At 42.0% G+C, this 24,149-nt stretch overlaps 1 protein-coding gene across 6 annotated transcripts in view; it reads right to left on the reverse strand.

Moving 5' to 3' along the window:
- Window positions 1-2,984: 2,984 nt before the first annotated feature.
- Window positions 2,985-24,149, reverse strand: part of LOC138569967 (sterile alpha motif domain-containing protein 9-like) — a 649,856-nt gene continuing 628,691 nt past the window's right edge. For 3 of the 6 annotated variants that reach the window (XM_069648464.1, XM_069648459.1, XM_069648463.1), the window contains 3 exons: window positions 18,386-18,614; window positions 15,619-15,813; window positions 2,985-14,954 (listed from right to left, as the gene is read on the reverse strand). In XM_069648464.1, coding sequence (XP_069504565.1) covers window positions 10,083-14,912 — 4,830 coding nt within the window. In that variant the 5' untranslated portion in view covers window positions 14,913-14,954; window positions 15,619-15,813; window positions 18,386-18,614 and the 3' untranslated portion in view covers window positions 2,985-10,082. The remainder of the gene's footprint in view (window positions 14,955-15,618; window positions 15,814-18,385; window positions 18,615-24,149) is intronic. The other 3 variants (XM_069648462.1, XM_069648461.1, XM_069648460.1) reach the window with 3 other exon arrangements.

The raw sequence follows: 24,149 nt of genomic DNA on the forward strand, positions 1-24,149 counted from the left end.
CAAATGAGGTGGTAACCACCGTTGGGGAAGTGAAAGTGGTAATTAAGGGAAGGAGGTAGTGACAAAAGGTGGTGAACAAAAAATCAGTAGAGAGATTTTGGAGGTGGCAACAACAGGGGGTGAACTAAATGTGGCAATGACAGGAAGGAAGTGGAAACATTAGGTGGCATAAAAGAGGGCAGTAGTGCAAAGAAGGGGGTGTAACAGGAGGTGGTAATCAGGGTAAAGAGGAGGATGGTTACAGCAGAAAGAAAAGTAGGTACTACGGAGGAGGTTCAGTAAGGCCTAGAGGAGAGGACATGAGTCATGAGGGTTATGTTTGGAAAGGCAAGGGGCAACTAGTCGGACTATGGTAAAGTCAGCTTTGAAGAAAGGCACCAAGGGGGACCAAGAGACTATAGAAGGAGGGTTGAGGGCCAGACCTAGAAAGAGTAGGAGGAATGTGACCTTTGCTTGGAGGAAGAGCATAAGAGTTGACAGGAGGAGGTAGAAGAGGCTAGGAGATGGAAAGAGAACTAATAAAGACAAATAAATCACAAGATCTGAGAAGAGATTCATCTGCCAGCATAGGCAGGTTCCAGAGGACCATGTCAGGGCCAGGCAGGCACAGTCAGTGAGTGGTGTATATGAGCGGGACAGCAAGGCTATTGCAGGAGTAGAGAGGGTTGGACGAGAAGCCAAGAAGACATTTCGGGTAAGTTGGGAAGCTCTCTCTTGTAAAACCAGAAATGATGCTTGCCTGTTATGTTATCATTAGTAATTCATTCATCCATCATTCATTTATATTAGTTACACATTAGTTATCCATTATATCCACATTGTTATGCCACATTTGAAAGCCACATTTTGTATGCATTTTGCTAGAGAAATAGGCCCTGCCATAGGAAGAGGCCTTGTTTAGATATTATGTTGTTATGTTGGCAACAGACACGCATGTATGTGCACTTACAAATATGCATTGAGTCCATTATGTAGCGCTTAGGCTGAGTGAAATGGTGCTAGGCGCTAATGCATGAAACTGCTCTCTAAGCCATTTCACTGAGAGACACTGAGAAGCTGCTTGCGTTCCGCAGAAGGATTGTTATGGTAGACTGTGAATCGAAGAATGTCAACAGATAGGAGGTAGATCTTGGCCTAGTAGAAGCAAATGAGACGGCCTGGCTTATCAGGCCTTCATTTGTCTGAGCAGACAACATAAAGGTGGGAGGGAATCTGCAGTGAGTGAGTGTTGCTTTGCACACAGAGCTTTTCGGTAGAGAAGACTTCAGCTGGATGGGAGGATGGTATGGATTTTGTAAGATAGAGGGAAGGCCACATGCACAGACAGAAAGACAAGATATACTTGTTCCATCCTGTTCCTGAATGTCACAGTGACTTAGAGACATTTGCATACGTAGGGAGACATTTCGGCGCTTGGCTGTCTGCTTTTAGAGAAATGCTTGCTAAGAGAGTTTTGACATGTAACCTTAGTGATGACTTGCGTCATTGCACAGTATATCCAGGGGAAGGGTTTTGCAGTAGAATCAGATGGCTTTGGCAGAGATGCAGCAAGGGGAGAGCATGCTAGGAGAGCAGATGAGAGCAGAGTTCGAGATCGATCTGGCAGAGAGCAGTTGGCAGGAGAACAGACCAGACCACTGAGGGGCCAAGAGAAAGAGACCTGGTGCGAGGCTGTGCAGGGGCTGGCTGGCTGCAAGGGAGCTGGGGAGGAGAGAGAGGCTCACGTCGTGCTGGGAGCAGACCTAGCTGTCTGGCTAGAGATGGAACACATTCGAGATGGGAGCTTGGGAAGCTCAATCATGAAAAGGGGAGTATGGTTCTAGGCCTACCTGATTAGACTGGCTTGTTGGAACATGGGAGATAGGCACACACACACACTAGAGATGGGATTGACACACTGATTCAAGGAGAGATTCATGCAGCAGATTGTTTCATGAGATAGAGAGCTCATGTGCGATGTGTGGTGATGAGAGAGAGAGAAATATTGACGCTTGCGAATTGTTACTAGGCCGCATTTGTTGTTACTAGGCATGCATTGTTATTAGCATTGTAGATCCAGCAGGACTGGATAATTGTTATTAGATTGCTTGCATAGAAGCCAGTAGATTGCACCCATGCTAGAGGGGATGCAGATGCATTGGCTTTGCTAGTACTGTTTATCATGCACTCTGCTGTGCATGAATAAAAGTGTTTTTATTGTTGAATCGATTCCTGTGTTTTCTTTGCCTCATGTTATTGTTATCTCATTTTGTGTCTTTTCCTAGTGTTTGGTTTGTTGTGTATGTCCTATTTGCAGTCACACAGTAATGCAGTGCACACTGCCCTGAAATAGATTAGCTGTGATATATTTTGCAGGCACTAACCGGGGGTCAGATTGGTCCACCTCCCCCTGGGGTAGATTTTGTTTGACAGAACGGTCGTCCACGTGGGGCTAGGCCAAAGATAGATTTGTTGGAGTTTCACAAACCGTTCTCAAGTAAGCCGGCCTGCCTTCTCGTGCCAGTTGCAGGAACTAATCAACAGGGGGGTCATTTTTGGGGTTCGGGATCCCTGGGAAACCTGCAAGAAGTTCCTAAAATTGAGTGGTTTAGGAACCCTTAAACCCACAATGCTTTGAGAACAATCCAGCTGGTGAGGTGAACTTACAGAATGTTTCAAGCCTGGGATGTCATGAGAGACTCTGGTAAGAGGAAGGGCAGGGACACCTCACTGAGATTGGGGCTTGGACAATTTGTTTTTTGTTCTTCTCTTATATGAGAACCATTGGGATAGACAACCCATCCTAACTTATAAGTTTGTTTTACAACCTCCTAATTTAGTGAAGTGAGTGAAAATTGCATTATTTGATTTAAGCAAATCTAAGAAAATGTATCTTCAGTCTTGGGGTACTTCTTGGTATCAGACACAGGCATGTGACATCACCCTACCTAATGAACAAGCTAGCTGTGTTATTTCCAGGCACATATAAAATAAAACAGAGTTAATTTACGTTTTTGTCCTTATTTTAATAGCATCGAACTTTTTTTTTTACTTGTTTTAATCAATAAAAGATTTTTACAAGGAAATCAGAGGTATCAAAGAATTTGCTGCTGATTATTTCTTGAGATCCTCTATTCATTTCAGTGCATTGTGTAGAATTTTTGCCGTGGCAATAGTCCATGCTGTCTTTTCTCCTGAGATCAGTCGAGCCAACCAAACGTCCTCCTCACGGAGCCTAGATTCACAGAACAACGATTTCAGGTATGCAAATCTCAGTGAGTTTGTTTCCGGGCAAGCCATGAGAAGATGTCTTACAATCTCCAGGTGTTTTTGATCTTTGCATAGTCTGTACGTGTTAGAATTAGCGAGCAATCTTATTTCCAAAATTGGGTCAGTAGGAAGAAGATTTAGTTGGGCTCTTATAAAAGACCATTCTCGTTGTCTTGTTTGGGAATTTTTTGATGTCTTCTTGAACTTGGTTTAGTTTTTTTACCGTTGTCGGAAGACGGCTAAGCAGTTTATTTTTAGCCGCATCTTCTTGAGTATGAATCCAGTCCAATTCCTCCATTTTTTTCTTTATTCTTAGGGGATTAGTGAATAGATCTTCCTCAGTGCATTGAATTGATTCCAGCTAGGTCTTTTTGTTAGCGACTCATTTGTTCAACATTTTACAACAGCCTCCTTTAATCTCCTTGGCGATTAGATGATAGGTCAAGGAGCTTTCTTGCAACAAGGATTTTCTATAGAGCCGCATGCTGCTAGATTCTACCATTGCTTTCAGCAAGAGTAGGCCCAGTTCCTGTCTTATAACTACAATGGATGTTGACTTGGGGAGGCTCAACACCGTTCTCCAAAAATAGCCTTCAGGTTTCGGCCATATATTGCCCGGGATGTTTGGCGTTGCATCAGCCCCATATAGTAAAGATGGAACCACCTTCGCTTTGTAGAATTTTATTGCCGGAAGGAGTGAAAGGCGGCCGAATATCTTGTCTATCATTCGGGTTTGAGATGTCAGATTTCACGAGATGTAATTGTCTAAACCCAATGGCACCTTTGGATCGAGTGCTGACATCATAATAAAATAGGCTTCGTTGAAATAGCAAATGTTATACTTTTTTGACACAGGCTTCAGGAATTTTTTTCTGATTTCTTCACAAAAAGTGCTAAACAGAGGAAAGTGCATTGTGCTTTCAATTGAGTGATTATCACAGTTATTTATTTCATTATCTAGCGCTTTGCTGACCCATTTTCCAAAAGTTGATTTTATTTTGCATTCATTTATATTACACCTTTACCCAAAGTGCTGAACAATAAAGAATAATCAGTAAACAGAGAAAACATCAAATATACAACTTACTCAAGGTAAACAAGGATGGGGTACACAAACAAAATTCTAACATTAAGCTCATGTTGTCAAGACGAAAATGCAGTGTTTAAAACATGCTCTTTTTTACGTTTCTTAAACAATGCCAAAGCAGGGCAAAAATGGATATCCAATGGGGGATCCTTCCACAGTTTGGATCAAGTAGCTAAAAGAAAACAAAAACGAGAACAACCCCATGGTGGATGTTGAGAAGTTAGAAGCAACTGCGAGGAAGAGTGTAGAAGCCTAGATGGCTGACAAAAAGAAACAAGGTCACAGGGATAGTGAGGTGCAAGAACATGAGCACATATAAAGGTAGTACAAAGAAAGAAGTTGGAATGTGAAGCCAGTGAAGCTGAGCTAAACATGGAGAGATTCTTGCAGAGAAACCAAGAAAAGAGGTCGAGCAGCATAATTAGGCAACACAAAGTGTAGTAAACAACATTAACTAAGGTGCAAGAAGGATTCATCACAAAAGAGGCAGGAAATAACAGAATTTCTGTCTTCATCAGACTGAGGTGAAGAGAATTAGAGGACATCCAAGAATCAATAGAAGATAGACAAGAAGACAGTTGTTGGTGTGAAGCTTCCGTAAACAATAGAACAGAAAAGAAAATGTTGGTATCATCAGCATAGAAGTGTGCTCTAAACCTAGGACCCATGATTAGAGAAGCTAACAGAATGGTCTGAAAAGAAGAGATCCTATTACTTAACATTGAGGAACCCAGAAAGGAAGTGAATAAAATGAACGAATCACTAATTGTTAAAACCTAATTTTTTATAGCCATCTTCTCTTATGTGGTTCTTGAACAGATAGGGTTCTTGGCACATGTTATTCTTATACAGAAGATATTCCCAGAATTAGCTCATCTAGGGCCTCATCATGGTTGGGTGGAGCAGCAAATATGTGGCTGTAACACTATTACCAGTGCATAACCGCTCCGCCCAGTCCGAAGTTTGGGTGAAAAGCTGGAGATTCACCTCCAGCTTTGAGCTGGAGGTAAATCTCCAGCTTTCCACCTATTTTTGGCGCTATAACCACTGAGATTCCAGCTAGCCCCCGATGAAGCTCTTAGTCTTCTCTTTGGCATTTCTTCTAGAACAAGCTCGAATCATGTCTAAAGGATAAGGATCTATGTGATTTCACTGAATCCCAACTTGTCCAATTCCCAACCCTTCAAAAGCGCACCCAACAAATCCCACCCACCGAACCGCTCTCCTGTAGTCTCACTTGCCGAATAACATTACGTTAAAACCCCTAACCCTGTCACCTGCTATCCTCTCCAATGGGGATTTCATCACCTCGGCGCCCCACCTCTCTCTCTCCTGTCCGTACGCCTAATGGGGGCTCTGCCCCCATGCACCCGCCCTGAAACCCAGCCTATGCGGTGCAGCCTGGCTTCACTCATCCATCCCCAGGTCCTCTAACCCCACTCGATATCCCCCGCGCTATGCCCTCAATCCCAACCCTAGTTTCCTTACCTACTTGTCCTTGGCACAACCCGCTCCAATTCCTAGCTCTGCGGAGCGAACACTGGATAAAGAAAGCAGACTATGCTTTCAGTCATTCAGTGCTCACAATGCGGGTCAGTCAGTGGCCTGGGGATATGCCTATCCATATTTGGTGAAGATGAAGTCGATGAGTCCATCTTCACTAAATCTGCGTAAAACCAAGGAGAACCTACGGGAACCCCATACAATTGCAAGCTACAAAATAAATAAATGTAACCAGGGTATGCATTAAGCTATTTAGTTTTGTGGTTATATCACCTATAATGAACTGTGATAAGCATGCCTCCTTTGGAGATCACATTGAGGCCCATCAAATGTTTGGAGCCATTTTAGTTTAGGAGATATATTCATTTCCAGGCTTTAAGTCTCCCAATTCAGTGGATGCTGATTGCAACACAGCCAGCTGTGCACAGGAACATGTTATCCAATATCTGTAGTTAATTGATGCCACTATGACCCGAGATGCCACTGGCAAATAATGCCACTTTTTGTGTCTTTTCTTTATGTATCTCCCCAATAGTTTGACAGATTTCCTACCAACTTGGCCATAAAACTTTAAAAGTCCCTTAATTGGCCTCAGTCGTATAGGTGTCATTCATCTTAGTTTGTTGTGAAAATTAGGAGTTACTTCAATCTTAATCATAAATAGTAGAAACAGTCAACTTCTACGATTTTATAAAATAAAGGCGTATGATTACCATTTTTGACCCTGGGAAGATAAAACAAGATTTAGCATTATTCACATGCACTGTCTCTTCAAACTTAAAAGCTGCATAGCCATTTGTACATTTTTTCAAGGCCAGTGACGTTCAGGCTAACAGTAAGGCATCATCTATATACATACATATTTTACTACTACTACTACTAATGGTAAAATGTGAATAAATCTGCATTGAGAAGTCTAAGATAGCTTCCTCAAGTCCCATATCATTTAAAATTCACATATAATCTTCTGGATTATACCGTTTAATGCCCTACTGACATCCATAAAAGCAAGGAAACATATTGAACAAACACCATTTGTGCACTACTCCCTCGACCTTTTCATTAGAAAACTTCCCATAATGTGTACTGTGCAATCAATCAAGGAAATAGTGTGGTAGCATTCAGGATCTGCCCTAACTTCCTTTTCTTTTTTTTAAAAAGTGCTCTATCACCACCTCCCTGCATGTGTCTGTCTGTCTATCTTCATGCGAGAGGCCAGAACAGCATTAATCAAATGTGTGGTCAAACCTTCCTCCCACTTAAAAAGATCCCATCTGGTCCTGGTACCTTGTGGGCAATTTGCGTTCCTCCACTGACACCTTATCAGCCAAATCCTTAAGGGTTATTTATCTGTAGAACCCTGGTTCTTCACACCATGACATTGCTCTTCCTCTAGGCCATCTAAGACACTTTCTACATTGTTTTCAGTGCTACCTTAGCAGGATAGAGTGTGTTAACCATGGGTTAAGTGAGATATTTGTGTCTGTGGCAGGCTAGTCACATTATTTATTTATTTATTTATTTGGCATTTGTAGATCGCGCCGAACCCAAGGGCATCTGGGCACTGGTTACATTACAGGTAATAAATACACAACATGACAATGTAGATACTGTCACAGCATAGAGTAGGAGTGCTGAGGACCTTTGCCTACGTGAAGTAGTGCATAAATAGTTGCATGAGGCTTCATAGCCTCGTGAGCTACGTGTCTTGTGTGAAGAGCCAGGTTTTGGGGCTTTTGCGGAAGGACCAGTGGGAGGAGTCTGTTCTTAGTGACAGAGGGAGGGCATTCCAATGTTTGGCAGCCACGACTGGGAAGCTGCGGCCGCCTGCTTTTTCTCTTTTGAATTTAGGTATGGCAATGAGGTGCGAGTGGGCTGCCCGGGTGGGGGTCTGTTGGATTGGGATTTGGCGATTTTCTTGGAGAGGTATTTGGGGGCAGTGTGTGCTAGGCATTTATGCTTGTTAGCGAGAGATTTGAATATGATGCAGTCCCGAACCGGCAGCCAATGGACATTTTGTCTGGCCGATGAGTTGTGTTCTTTTTTAGGAATATTCAGTGCCGCTCTTAGGGCTTTCTTTTGGATGACTTGTAATTTTTTGATGTTGCCCGCCTTTGAGCCTGCAAAGAGGGTGTTGCAATAATCTAGCCTAGAGAGGATTAGTGCTCTGGCTAATATGATGCAACTTCCGGGAGTCAGGAATGGTCTGCAGACATTAATACGTTTGGTCCAGTTTGGAGTTTGGACCACAGACCAGATGGTTCTTGTGTCTCGTGTCTCAACTATTATCATTAGTTCTTCCCCTGGCACGTCTATTTACATAATGTTTTACTTTAGTTGCCTGTATCCCCTTCTTACTTCTCGCTTTTCAAGGCTAGTTGCTTCTATTTTTTTTACTTTAGCAAGTAACTTTACCCTTTTTACATCTTTTTGAATACATAGCATTCTTTTTGGGTCTGCCTCTCTGCCTACATAATGCAGTAAATAGAACTTGTGTCTAATCGTTTTCGACCAAATTGCGTCGACCAAATGTCCTTCGACCAGTTTTCAGTCGACCAAATGACTGGACACCTTCTTTTGCCAGGCTCCTAAGATTCTGCATGGCTACTTCTTGATTGATGGAGTTCCATGTGTAAGTCTGCAGTTGCTACAGGAGTTGGCTCTCCCATGGTCTCCATCCACTTTATATCAGTTGGTAGTTACGTATTAAGTGGTACAAGTGACAACATCAATGGGTAGTGGTAATTCTCAATCCTTTCCAAGACGTCATATCTATGATTTTCCAGCAACTCCTCATGTTCATTAAGAGAGTCAATAGTGCCTGGCTTCATCTTTCTCGTAAAGGTCCTTCTAGGAGTTTCAAAGAAAGTCAATACACCCATTAATAATCTGCTGAGTCAGATCAAGTTCTATTCCATTTGTGACAATTCTGCAACTTTCGTGTCTATTTCACCATTAAGAGCCTCTCTTTCTGTGACTCCCCATGACACATCCACTGTCAAATCTGCTGAGGTCTTTGGAAGCCCTCTAGCAGCCTTTGCATTGAAGGGCATACGTTTCTAATGAAATCTGCTAGCCTTGGTATACATCGCATTGATTGCACCGCTTGAAAGCAGTTGGTATATAAATTCATGAGAATTCCAATAGTATTTTATTTTGCCTTTAATGAAAGCGTCCTGAATTTTACTGGAGCGTGTTCCATTAAGATAATGATACTACTGTTTATAGGCCTCCACACTTTCTTACTTGCAGTAAAGTGACTGGCAGTTAGAAAGATTGAAACTCATCGATAAAGAAGGGGTCTATTGCCCAGACGTCTCGGAGCAGTATGATCTGAAACCTGCCCATGTAATTCAGCAAGTCCCCATCTAACTTCCTTTCAGTTCCTGAATATTCATTTTCAGAGACATAGGGGTTTATTCAAAAGCAGAGTTCCAGTGTATCTGAAATAGTTCCAAAATGTGCCTTGTTGATCAGGGTTAAACTCCTCAGTGGGAGTATGCCTGCTCTGAGTTTATTCCCATAAATGTAATAACTATCACGTGCGTCTGCACAAGGCAGCATGTATTCCACTTTTCAAGATAGAGGCTGCATCTCAAACCCCTTAACTGTGGTCTTTACTCAGCATGCTCGAGTGAGGGGAGTCTTTTATGAGTGAGCTTGTAGTCAGATATTCTATGTCTGATCCTGCCTGCCACTTCTGTGCTTGGAGCCTTCTGGGTATGACTGGATCATGTGCTCTGAGAGAGAACAGTTTTGCTGAGGACATTTATTATGCTAATGGTGAACTCAATGACTAGATATGTAAATGATAATTTTGCAAAAGAACTCAGAACAATATACTGCCGTCATTATACAGCGAAATGGGTTTAAAAAAATACTACTGTTGATTTAAAAAAAAAGTAGCATGCACCATTATATCAGTCAACAAAACTGAGGAACTATGTCTGTTTATGTTTATGGAGGTTTTGCAGTGACTAATACAAATATTTTCTATTTCAAATAAGATGTTAGATTCTGGTAGAGTATTTGCTTGCAGGTCTGCTCATAGGGTCTGGGTGCATGCATCTGAGAGATAATGGCATACATCAAGGAGAGGCTGTGGGTTGGACACCCACACCATGGACTCATTTTAGATCCCCTAGCGTCCTGCTTCTTTCGCTAGAAAAGTAGTGTAATAGTTGGTGGTGTCAATGAGGAGCCCTTTGCCACTTGTCACAAAAACCTGCATCGACAACTGCTGCTAGATGCTTTCAATATTGTAGGCTATCAAACCCTCAATGGAGAATCCCAGATAAAAAGACACTCTCTCAATGCTTCTGCCACTTCTAAGCTGACCTAAATAAACCGGTCGCACAGGGATTTTGATTTTTTCAACACTGCCGCACTCAACATATACAAGATCATCTTCTGTTCTGCCTGTAAGACGAAGCAAAAGATCTTTAACATCCCTTTCTTTCCATATATCACCAGTCTGCCACAGAGAGTATAAGCCTCGTGGAGGCAGATGACTGAAATACTGGTCAATTTTACCTTTATGGATAAATCTGTCCAATTCCATACCTTTCCCAAGGTAGAAATGTGCAATAGTCTGCTTGGCCCTGCACACGTGCTGATACTGCTTTTTAAAAGAATGCTTCATTGAGGAAACATATTTCTCCATCAACAGAGAATCATCATCGAGTTTGTGCTGCGTTCGGGGCCAAAACAGTAATGAAGCCAGGAAATATGGCTCTGTATATTGGTGGTCCAATCCCACTTGTCTAAGAATATCTCTAAGGTATCCTTTAAGGGTTTTGGTGGCACATATATGGTTGGAATGTGGCTGCATGCAATTGAGTATAATGTTTGCCATAATAAAATTCTGTTTATCTCTCAGAGATCTTATGTCTGGTTTTTGCTGTAGCAGAAATTCATATTTTTTAACAATGTCTTCCAATTTGTTTTGGTCTTTTTCATGGCCATTGAGATATTCTAGTAGCCCAGCAAATCGCACAGATTTAGACGCCTCCAGGTGTACCCTGCATTGTTCAGTTTGCAGTTCTGCACTCCGCTTTGGAGTGTTCGCCATGTTTCCTAAGAAAGCACGATCCAAAAGGATCTGTGTGTATTTTCGGAAAGAATCCGAAACCTTCTTGCGTATTTTTAGTTCTGCGCTTTCCTTTAAGGTATTTCTTATTTTAAAATGGACAAAGTAGTCATCAAAGAAGTCAAAAGCTGTCTTCAAATTACAAATCAGGTTATTTATATAATGGTGATATTCCCTGAGCACATCAAGAAATTCTTTAGCACCTCCAATATGGCTGTCTTTCAGAAAATCACAACTCCCTGACAAATACTCTATCAAATGGGCTTTGGAAAAGTGACCAGATTTGTGGAAGCAAGGTACTAACTCTAAAAGAGATACTGTATATAGACATATTTCAATCTGTCCAAGAAAGCCGGCAGTGTTATACACCTCATACCTTCTTTTGTTCCCTAGGTTCTGCCACTCTTCCCTTACATTCCCTTTCTTCTTGGTTTGTTCCTGACATTCCTTGAATGCATCTGAGGCAGACACTGCAATATCGAGAAGGACCTTCAGTTGATCACTGGTTACAGTCTTTTTTTTCAAATTTGCCTCCATCCAAGACTTAAACTGGGCTTTATAAACCTGGCCTAATGTGTCTGATAGAAAGGAATTATCAGGTGCAATCTGTTTTGCTTTCTTAGCACACTCAATTGCCTTTGCAAAATTCTTTTCCCTGATATATAAGTGCCTTGCTAAAGCTTGGAATATAAATGGATTTTGCTGGAATGTCTTGGTTCCCTCTACAAGAACCTTTTCAGCCTCACTATTACATTCACCCTCCTGTATTGCTTCTATTAACGGAGAGAACAAAGTGTCTGTATCATCACCGTGTTCCTTCCGCTGTCGCGTAATGAGCATGGATTGCAAATTTTGTAAAAACTGATCTCTTCCTATTCCTAGTCTATGAAATATGCTTTCCCTTTCTAATAACTGTAGCATAATTGTGCTTTTATTTAAGTGATATGTGTGTCTTAATTCTTCCAAACATTGTTTGGCAATTAGGTGATGAACTATACGCAATCCTTCATGTCCGCCATACTCCTCTACCTCTGACCAGATCAAAATGCAAATATAAGGCTCCATTTTGTCTTCTACTTTTTCATTTCCCCAGAAAGCACTTTTAGGAGCAATTCCAAGAAACTCCTCACATTGTGATAACGAGATGGTAGAATATTTTGAAATTGAGCTCAGTAGTGCTAGATAAGAAATTAATTGAGCTTCCCGGCTGTCCTTGATCAGGCCTTTAAGTGTGTTTCGTACAAGCTTTTGTATGTACACATTATCAAAATTACTTTTCATGATCATAAAAGAATAGAAATCATCAGGGCACTGATGTTCTGTCTCAATTTCTTTCAGTTTTTCTGTAAAGGCCCGTTGCTCTTCGTTGGACAATACATGGGTTAGAGCGACACTGTTTGGGCTATTGTTTTTGGAGCTGACCGTAGGATTCTGAGATCTCATGCAGTTCAGAATGAGTACCACAGGCTTCTCATGTCTGATATACTTGTCAGCAACAGTTGCTTGAATATAATTTTGCAAAATGTAGACATTCTCTTCTTCGTCCAAATCATCAATAAGTAGTAGCACTGGGAAGTAATCTGATGGTGTGCTAAAGCCATAGGTGGCTAAATGCGCAATCTGTCTTCCAAGTTCAGCAAAGTCTGATGTTTTGTTTTTTAAGATAGCACACCTAAATTTCTTTTTCAGATTCCAGAGAAGATGCATGCAAAGTGTAGTCCCTCCACAGCCAGGGTGGTGATACAAAGTGATGATTTTTACACATATTTGTTTTTCAAACCGGGACCATGACATTATTAATTCTTCTAGTCTCTCAAAGATGTCCCTTTTGATGAAAGGAACAGAATGGTGCTTTGATGAAAAGTAGAAATTCCACCAAGAGACTTGCCCACCCCGATAGAAATGTTTTTCCTGATCTATCTTGAATTGATTAAATTGAGCTGGATCATTTTCAATATCCGTGTCGTCACACTCATTTTCACAGAGAATTTGAAGAGCTGACATTAAATCCTCCTCCTTCCTTGGAAGGATCATGGAAGAGGAACCAGTTGAGGGCAAAAAACGGAGCAAGGACTTTCTGATAGATTTTAACTTCAGAATGGTACCATTGATTTCTTCAAGACTTAGGCTACAAATGCACCTTTCTGCAATATCATCAGCACTTACATAATTGGCCTGTAGATCCTTCCATCTCTGGCCTGTTTCTTCATTTTCACAAAGGCACAATATGTCCTTGGTCCCATTGAGTTCTTCATAGAATGCTTGGAATGTTGCAACAATGGGATCAGCAGGGTCCTCAACTGTAGAGAGCAACAGAAACACAACCAAAAACCTCCCCCTCTCCATTATATCTTTTCGTGAAAAGAATGAAATTAGTTTCTTTACCTCAGCTGCACGTTCTTTTCGCCATAACCTGGGTTCTAGAGGTGTACAATCATTACTGCCAAGGTCAGCCCTCCCATTGCATAAAATCCAGCTGGTTTGTTGATAAAGCTTCAGCTTTTCTATTTTTTCAGCTGTTGAATCATCCATATCCTGAAATTGGTGAGGAAAATAAAGATTTGCTGCTCTTTCTTCCCTATAAGATTTACACACACCATCTTTTACGGATTCGGGATCAAATTCAAACACTGCAAACCATTGTATTTCCTTCAGAAAATCCAAATATGGGAGTTGACTTGAATGACATTTATTTAATACTAAAATATACCTCTTATAAAACGAATTATCTAGTTTCTCCCTGTTACCTGTGATCAGGCTTACAAGCTTGGGACCCTCGTCTATTTCTTTTCGTTGCCTTAATCTTATGTCTTCTTCCGCAGTTTGACGGTGTTCATCAAGTGATGGCAGATTAGCAAGGTAACGTTTGTAGTCATGTTTTTGCCAGGCATTTGCGAAAAGATCTTTTGAACTAGCCCCATCACGAACAAAACATGACATCTCTTTACTTCTTTTGCAAACTTCTTTCAATTCTGATTTTGAATATATATGGTTCTGTTGATGAGTAAAGAAAGTTTTTTTCTTACAAAATGATGATTTTGGAACCACGTCTACTTCTATAACAAATCTTTTAGTTGGGGTGTTATTCTGATTTAAAACATCAACAAATCTTGGTTGTCGAATACAATGTTTTGCATCCTCTAATTGCTTTATATTCTCGATTTCCTTTACATCAAAGTATTGCACAATCATTTGGTTAAACCAGTCAATGATCAACGGTTTGCTGTCAATTTCAACTCCTACTATTTCTCCGTGTGGCTTGTCTCTAACACCAAAATGGATAGTTCCATTAGTACGGGAATTCATACAAGCAGCAGCAAATCTAAAGGTTTCATTGCAAAATTTAGCCTTAAGTTCCTCTTTTGTAGCTGGACCTGTGTTTGTGAATAGTTTGAACTCGTGCACAGGATCAATGAGGTTACATATTCCCGATTCTGGGCTAAGTAAGTGATGTTCTGTGTATCGTTTACTGTGATAAAAGCTGTCAAAGGGATATGCCATGCACGTTGGCATTGCTTGCTGATCATGTAAGGTTTGTTGGGACTCATATGTTTCACATTCCACTTTACTTGAAGTGATCTCAGTTATATCTTTTTTTTCTGCTCTGTCCCCAAAGGCTTGTGTATTTCCATTTGCTGGTTTATCTTGGGGTTTGCTTTGCTCTAAATTCTTTTGTTTTTTCTTCTTTACTTTTGCTTCCTGGTGTTTTTCTCTTACACATGGCTCACTAGTCTCTTGTGCGGCAGCTGTAATGGTGCTCTGTTCTGTAAACATTGTTGTAATTTTCACAGCTGGTCCAAAATGTATGCCCATTTGCTTAAGATGAATGGGCTTCATTAATTTTAGGGTAGCACCATCTACATGTTCATTATAAAGAATGCCACTATATTGTTCATAGTCTTTAATTGCCTGTGTTATCCATTGTTTTACATGCTCCTTTGTCCAATCATCTGTACTTAGAGGAAGATCTTCATGTTCACTCATTGTGGACTTTATGTTAATGCCTTAATTTGACTCGTCGTACACCTTTCGAGATAAAATATAAAATAATGAAAGGCTATAAGATACAACAGTTGAGAAATGCAATGTGGTTAGAATTTCTAGATCTGATCAACATTATGTGTATACTGAAAGATAATTCAAAGCTGTGGAACAAAGGAAAAGTACATTTCTACGAGGAAATGTTCATGAGGACAAGTCCTAAATACAATAATAAAACTACAGGGCATATGAAATATTTTCATTATAGACTTTACGATGTTGGAAATGCATATATGGAGTTATACAAAATCAAACTATGCAGTACTTGTCATCAAGGTTTGTAATCTCAGCCAACACATGATGTGCCCTTTGCTGACATAGCATTGGCTGCATATCTCTCACAGTGCACTTCCATTCTTTATTGGCTTCCATGCTGCTTTGCCAAAAATAGAAAGAAATACTAATTGCAGAAAAATGTCAGCCATCTTGGAATAGCGATTTCAGCCACTGTTTTGTATAGCATGTACCATAGTATTTACTATAACCTTTCATTAATACAATGACTCTGTATGCAGTTATAACTATTTGTATAATGTGTTTACAGTGCTGGTATTTCTATATATAAAAAAGAAGGTCCTGATCTTTTAGGTATCTGCATTGTGTAAAACAATATGTTACAAAGTGCTATGAAGCAGGTCTTGTTACTTACACATGATTCACATTAACAAAATGTTCCTTCACATTTGTTATTGAGCACTGAAAATGCAGCATTGCGATTCAGAAGTTTTCTCCCTGTTCAGCTTTTGGGTGGCTGCCATTTTGATGCGAGGAAAGGCATATCTGCAGTTCAATGCCGAGTCAAAGTAACTATCAGTCTTAGGGTTTACCTCGCTACAATTGCTTGCTGAGCAATTCAAGAAAGAAAAAAGAGCAGTTATGTCCACATGTCGCTGCCAAGAATATTATAGAAATATTTTGGGAGGTCATTAGAAAAATAAAATATACATCAACCAGCGAACATACATAAGCTTATTGTCAGGGGAACACAGGGCAATATATCAGAGAAAAAATGGAAACAAAGAAACTCGGACTGCTGGGAGAACCAAGAGATGAAACAGAACTTCCAAACCAAGGCGGGTCTGTGAGGCGATAAAAGCTCACAGTAAAACAGGATGCAGTAGAAATGCAGCAGAATGGTAGCAAATATACATAAAGAGAGCTGAAAGGCTGTAACACCAGGCAGGGCAGCACACTGTACAATGCAGCCACAAGTACCAAAATTAGAATTAAATGCACACTTTTAATAACATTCTGGCCACAGGAGCATGAAGCAGGAACTCACAGTAAAGGCAGTTAATTGAACAACTGCTATGGGTGGAAGTGACTCCATAGGGCTCAATGGGAATGGGGAGGATGCTAACAACGGGCCTGTTGAAAACGGGCCCGTTATTAGCATCCTGGTCTGCTCGCGGGACCCTGCTAAGGACGCCTGGTTTTACTGTTATGCTGAAAGACCAGAACCGGTGGAAGGGGGATGCAAACGAAAAAGAAACCTTAGGGCTTGAACATCATCTTGATAATATGGGTGTCCAAATACAAAACCACAATCCCACTCACATAAAAGGCAACACTCTGGAATGGGTGACAACACGGGACATCAGCATAGGACATCGAAACTAAACCCTGTATTTGGTCTGACCATTTTATTACAGACTTCCCTTGAACCCTAGCGGGAAAAACGGTCTTACTCGAGATTAACCCCCACCCTCCCAAAAGACTCTCTAGCAGATGCCTGAATAAAATAAAAATGGCGTCCTTAGCGGGTTCCCATGAGCAGACTCGTAATGGGCCGGTAAGGGGTTGGCGGCTCCGGCACCTTTGCCAGCGCCGTTAACCCCTTACCGCCAAGGTCGTAAGACCTTCATAGGCTCTTGTGGACTCCTTCCAACCTAACCTAGGCTTCCTTGTCACCCAAGATTAGCATGAACACTAAAGATTGTTAAACCTTTTCTAGGGTAACCGCTCTACTGTTTGAAGCCAAAAGGCCAAGGCCTTATCTAGCTTACTCCCTGCAGGACTTCTTAAGGGTGCCTTTTTCTAGTGTTCCTCAAATAGTGCTCTTTATCACTCCTTACCTTGATCATATGTCTCCATAATTCTATTCCCTTTCTCCTTTTACTTCCTTACTTGTCTCCCTCCCTTCTATACTCATATCTTCCAACTAGCTACTCCCATATGTCTTCTCGCTCCTACTCTCCCATCTTCCTCCCTATTTCTTCCCTTCTCCCTCTTACTCAACTCTCACCTCTTTCTATCTCTGTTCTTCCGTTATTCTCATACTCCTCTTCCTCCTATCTCTATCATTGTCCTCCTTCATTAACTACATTCTCTGCCCTCCAATCTCCCCTTCTACATCTCACGCCTCTCTCTACCATTCATTACCACTCTCCCACTACCATTCCCTTCTCTCTCACCCTCTACCGTTCACCCATCTCTTATACTCTCAATCTCTCTGTACTCTCACCTTCACCCTCTAAACTCCCCCTTGGGAGTTTAGAGGGTGAAGGGTTGGTTTAAAGGGGCTACGATATGTATTACATTCTCATTAAGGTAAGGCATATCAATGCGTAGCCAGTAAATTAGTATGAAGTTGATACAATTGTTATTAGGAGTGAGTTTTACATGAATGATTTTGCATTCCAGCACACTCAATATTTGACTCAAAGAGGCAAAGCTCTTTTTTTGCTTAGAATTGCTACCCCAAACCCATGGCCAGTTGTTTCCTTGGGGAGTTGCTAGGTCGATGGTGGGGCTGTTTCCTTCTTGTAGCCAGGTCTCCGTGATGCACATATGTCTACATTATTGTTGACAATGTAATCATGTATATCTAACGCATGTTTGTGAAGCAAGCGAATGTTCAACAAGGATAACTTCAATTGTTTGGAGGTTATACCTGGGTTTCCTATCTTAGTACCCGTGGGCCCCTGAGGAGTGATTATAGAGACTGGGCCATCCGTGTTTGGAGCTAGAGATGTGGTGGTAGTATTAAAAGTGCCGTCCTCATTGACATTAATGCATCAAGGATTTAGGGTTATAACATCCCTTGGCTGTTGGGAGTCATTACTTATAAGGGAAGGCAAACTCTGATTTCCAGCTGGTCCCAGCTCACTCACTTGAGTCATGAAATAGGCAGAGGCGATGGATTTCAAGAGTTCATTCCCTTTCTCTGTGGAGGAGAGATTAGTTAGATAGGTGTAAGTTAGCAGGGCACAGAAATCTGCTCGATATTACCATTGTACCTTGGGTTGTTAGTTTGGGAGGCTTCTGTTTCGGCTTGTATCCTGGCTAAAAGATCTGAACAATTGCTTCCCTACAGAGTTTCTGAGACGCCAGAAGCAAAATTAAATCAGAGTGAAGCCCCATGGTGCACTCTTCTTTACGGTTTTAGAAATATATTTAATTGGTACAGGACTTACCCAAAACAGTGAAAGTGTTCTTCCAGGTGGCACGTCTGCAGCCGCGTCCAGACGCGGACCAGCGCACACCGGCGCTAACAAAGAAGCCTGCGCTTGCAGAGAACTGTACTTTTTCTGATCTACAGGATGATCGCCATGTGACTGTATGCATGTAGGTGGAGAGTGTATGGTTGGTTACCTCAGTTCCATTCAAGTTTCCATGATCCACAGAAGCAAACTGATGGGAGAACTTCCACGATTAAAGCCAAAAGAAAGATGCAAGAAATCACAATATTAAAATGGAGTCAGAGGGAAAGATCAGAGTGTCAGTGAAGAATTTGAAACTACTTTCTTTTCACAGTTTTTTTATCTTATGACAAAAAACACAGCAGCTCAAATGCAGGATGATGGACAAATAATAGCGAGGGACTGATACCTCAAATGATATATTGCTGCAAAAAGAGTACATGCGTTTTGTGATAACAATTTAAGGCAATAATATGTAGTAAAAGTATGAAGTGAGGCCCAACTTGAAACCTGAAGGATGTCCAGTTAAGAAATGCTTTTCTGCAAATTGCAAATAGCTGCTTGAACCTTGTTGAATTGGCACTAATCCCTTCAATGATTTACTTATGTGCCAGCTAATAACAGATTTTGATTCATGTGATAAATAATTTGAAAGTGGTTTGCTCATTCATCGTCTTACTCTTACAAGTAAACTGCAAAGTCATCATCTGGCATTTTTTGCATCTAGAGACCCATAAACTGAAGGACCATTTAGGATCTTGATGATGGAAACTTTGCTTGATCTTGATCAGACGCAGAGACTGGGAAAAAAGATAATCTTCAGAAACAGGTAAAAAGCATAGACAACTTTGGGAAGAAAGGAAGGTCTCATTGTAAAAATCACCTTTCTTTGGAGAAAACCAGGAAAGGAGTGTCCCCACAAGGTGCCTGTAATTCACATATATGGTCTTCATTGTAAAAGTCCTTAAAGGAATAGATTGGCTCAAAACCGAAATGTCAAGACCGTCCTCAGGTCCCAAGGAAGACTCACAGAAAGTTTCAGAGGAAAGGAATTAACAAAATATTTGAAACACAGGACGCTAGGTGGTGAGTCGCCAAGATGGCCGCATCAGCTTGAGCTCTGAGCATCACAAGGAAAGGACGCTCCAGCTTGCATGAAACTTTGCATGCAAATTGTGCCCTGAGACTGTATTGGGCTGATTGTGAGGCCTGGGGCTCTCGTTTGGCGTTCCTCTGTATGAGCAAACCTCAAGATGGATTTGCGTGCCTGTGAACCTGGATCATGAGACACAGGGTGGGTGGAAGCGAGTCCGCCAGGAACACGGCAACCCGTTACAGGTGCAAGCTGGGGAGAGGAGGTGATGGTGGTATTCCCTGAGACCATGGGCGGCGGTGAGCCCCAGAGCAAAGGCACGAACAAGCGTGAGCAGCGGCTGCGCGGGTCGGGGATACTGCTGCAGCAGCCATTTGCCATGGATAGGATGGCACCATGGTGGCGGAGCTCTGCCTAGCTATGGCGGCCCATTTAGATCTCTGGTGTGTCCTCAATCTGGACAACCACAATAGGGTTAAGTTGGCCATTGAGGTAGCAGGGCTACATTGGTCAGCCGAGACATGGAGGAGGACCTTGGCTAGGTGGCGTGGGGCCATACTCATAGCCGGTTAGGTGGCCATCGGCGAAGGTAATGGTGGATTAGAGTGTTGTGTACTAGACCATGTTGAGGAGACAAGTAGGTGCGTGGGGTGACCTCGGCTGCAGTCCTAGCTAGAGTCAGTGTCTGGCAGTGGACTGATATGCTGGACATCTCTGGGATCCTGAGTGGTGAACACGGACTGTCATTCTGGATCTGACTGCTGTTCAACTGATTGGGAAGCAATGGTGGTATGAGCTGGTGATGGATTGGTGATGGTAGCTGGCTGACCCCTTTGCTATACCATATAACGGAAGGTAATAGCTGGCGTGTTGCTGAGCCATAATCCAGTGGCTACGCACAAATGCTTAAGGGCACCCAGCAGCAAGCTAAGGTCCCCTTTTCCGACATGCAGGTGCTTGGCAAGACAAAAGCAAATTTTTAGCCGGGTGGTCTCACCAACCAAGAAGCGGTGCAGAAAGAAGCTGGAAGCGCAAATTGGGCTGAAGAAGTTGACATGTTGGACCTACTTGAGCAAATAAAGTCAGGCTTTGATTCGGTCAATGGAAAGCTGGATAGTCTCACCTGTAACGTCAACCGAATGCAACAGCGCATCGAGGCAGAGAGTGGAGGAATTTCGGAAATGGAACATTGTGTTGGGACACTGGAAGGTACAAGTGTGGAGATGTGCCAGGCCATTAGATCTTTGCAACAGGAGGTTGCCAGGAGTAAAGGATAAAAATGAGGAGTTGGAAGCCAGATCTCGGTGTTACAATATTTGCATTATGGGAATCTTGGAATCGGTGAAACTGCAGAACATGGGGGTTCATTGAAACTCTCTGGCCGACCTGCCCCTGTGCCAACAGTTCCTTGTGGAACAGACAGAACGAGTGTCACCGCAAATGCCAAAACTTTGCCAGACCCCATGACCGGTGATTGCCAGTCTACTGTACTACAGAGACAGGGACACTATTTTTTGGAAAGCTAGCGAACTGGGGGACCTGCAATATCAGGAGTCAAAGATCTCTATTTATCAGTAGTTTACACAGCTGTGCAGAAGGCCTGCATATCCATCATTTCAGTGAAGCAACCAATTGAGGGAACATGGGCTGCAATATGCCATGTTGTTTTCGTCTGCACTCTGGGTGGTTCATGACATTAAAACACACTTCTTTATGAACTCAGAGAAGGTGTATATCCTTTCTAGAATCCCCCCTAAGCGCTGAGATCATAATGATGGAAGGTTGTGTTGGGGAATTGGAAAAAGTTTGAACTTTGCGCCCCATACCACTGACTGCGGGTGGACACATCATCATCGTTATTTCTGTTACTTTGGCAAATTGCTACAAAAATTACAACATTTATGGTAAATGGGATAAGTGTTACATTTAGGTTACTTTGTGTTATTTTGTGTAAAGGCGATACATTTGTAGATTTGCATGTGCGCAGAAACATAACGATTAAACATTTTCACATGGAGGGCCCCTCCCCACTCAGGTGAAGCAGGTGATCAAAATGCGCATGAATGGCGGTCATTAGAGGAGATCATAATAGGTATAAAATGCACACATAATGGCATACAAGCATGAGAATTATTTTTCAATTCAGTAAAAGATATTAAATATATGAGGTGTGGTTGCTCTGTGCATCATGGGTATTCGTATTGTGGATTAATTAGAAGGGTGTTTTCGCAATCGTGGCAAAGGTATGCAAAGGCCGTCAGCAGTCAGGGAACAGATTTTGTAAGGTGGTCAACGGGATGGATGCGGTCAGTTTGCAGATGCTCAAGTGCTGTAGGGCGAAGGGATGATATGATCTCTGGTAAACAGGAGAGCTCATTGTTGTAATGGATAGGCATTTGTGAAACTGGCAGGTTGTTTTGAACAGGTGGCCTCTCCCAGGGCACTTGCAGAGATCAGTAATAATACATTTCAGGAGAGCGATTGTGTTGTCAGAGAGTAGGCGGAACTCATATGAACAGGAAAGGTCAGAAGTCATAAAAAATCAGAAACTGGACTCATTTGGGCAATGCGATTAGCAAACACGAATAGGTCAAAAGTGAATCTACTGGTCTATCTCTTGTCTTCATGTGCTTAGGTATTTTTGGGGCAGGTCTGTGTGCATCAGTAATAGGAATTGTGATGTTGTGTAACTAAGCAGCAAGGCTGCAACCAAATATGCAGAGGTTCTTGGGAAGGGGTGTGTTGGAAATGTAAACCATGTTACTATACATTTTTAGGGGATTGTGTTATAATGTCTGTGTCCAATGAACAGTGTGGGTTTTAGATTTCTCTGCACAGCGCAACCAATTATGTTTGGGGGGATGCCTTTATAACGGTATCTGGGGGAGTGTATTAACTGTTGCAAACTTTATATAATGTGTGTTCTTTGTGTGGTTCAGGGAGAGCAGGGTTAGTGTCACTGTTAGATGTCATCTAAGCCCCATCCCGGCCGTCTGTACAATAAACTTGCTTTAAAAGGCCCACCTACTAATGGTGGGCCTAATTTGGTTAAAGGGGCAGAGCTAAAGGTCGATGCCTACAATTTGACGAGCCAGGTAGGAGCCTTAGGCTCTCTGAAAATATTGGAGGTCTCCTGTTCATCCAGCTCGACTGTGGTCATACTCTGCAGGGACTAGCTCGTGCTCGAAAAAGAAGTGGTTTGCAGGCACCAAGAGGCCTTTCTGGTGCCTGAGGCGGATATTCCGCAGCCCAGCTTTGAAGCAGAACCGATTCTGGCAGCACCAGTTCGGAGTGCTTCGAGATTTTGACATCCACATAAGTTCATCTTTGTCAAGTAAACCAAGTGGGGTATAGTAGAAGAAAAGGGAAACAGGCTTTTTTCTTTTTGGGTAGGGCAAGGGATGTGTTTGTGGGATTAGAAGGGACTAAGCATGTTGAAGAGTGAATGTGTTTTGGAAGTGTATGAATCGTTTTATGTTGTTAAATTTGTATTATTATCTACTTTGTTAATTTAGAAGTGTCGTTTTCCAGCGCAGTGTGCTACTCGTGGGGACGGTCTCAATTCCCTTCAGGTTGCTTGTCTGGTTGGCTGGAGCCCTCACTTTAGAGTGAGGTGGCATCTTATGGTAAGACCACCGTAGATACCTTTTTGGGGCATATCTTGGTAAGGCCTTACTTGTACTAATTGCACAGGCAGACCCAGTACCTTGAGTTTCTTGGTTAGTCTAACATAGTGTGGGTCTCCTCTGGTAGTTTCGGGGAAGATGGCTCTGTAGTAGAAGGGACCATGCTAGTGAAAAGAGGAAGAGATACAGCGGTGTTGTAGTGGAAAACATTGTGCTCCTTCTATGCTCGAGTGAAGGTGAAATCTTAAAGGAATGGAAAGGATTTGGGGGCTTTAATAAGATGTTGTCTTTTGTGTACGCCTGAGGAATACATAGTTATTGAGGCAGTTATGATGAAGAAGTGAGTGTGGAGAGTGAGTGTGGGGAAAATCTCTTAAGGGATAGAAAAGGAATTTTTGGGTAGTAATTTTTGTATTGATGGGTTGGGGTTTTCTTTAATAACATCAGGATTTTTGGGGATTTTTTGTTGAAACATGGAAACTCCATTGAATAATGTATGTCAAGTGCTCCCCCGACATAAAATAAAAATGTTGCAATATCATTGGGAATGGCTGAGGGAAACAAAGGGAAAGATGTCTAAACCATGCCTAGTTAGGGATCCTATGATAAGGATATATTGGAAAATGTGCGTACTTTCTTAGGGACCAAATATAAGGGGTCGAAATTGGACAATAGACTGAATATCTTGGAGCTATGGAGGTTATATGAGAAGGGCAGAAAAGCCCAGAAAGTCGTAGCTATGGAAGAAGGGACGAGGAAGGAAGGTGTAGGAAATCTTTTTGCACCGCCCCCATATGGGTGCTATCCTTTGTCACCCGCAGAAGGGTATACAAATCCAGAGTTTGAACCTCCATATTCTCCAGTGACTAGTCTGGTGGTTACAACACGGTCACGGCTAACACCTCCCTCGGCACCAATTATTTGAGAGAGACAGGAGTATGAGGGAAGCAGAAGGGTAACACTTTCTTTAGTAAAGGTTGTTGGCAGACCCCCGAATGACAGAGTAAAGAAGAAAAATCTTAAGGATAAATCAGCATTA

The sequence above is a fragment of the Ambystoma mexicanum genome, chromosome 2q (assembly GCF_040938575.1).
Source record: "Ambystoma mexicanum isolate Mex_15411 chromosome 2q, UKY_AmexF1_1, whole genome shotgun sequence".
In the NCBI taxonomy this organism is placed as follows: domain Eukaryota; kingdom Metazoa; phylum Chordata; class Amphibia; order Caudata; family Ambystomatidae; genus Ambystoma; species Ambystoma mexicanum.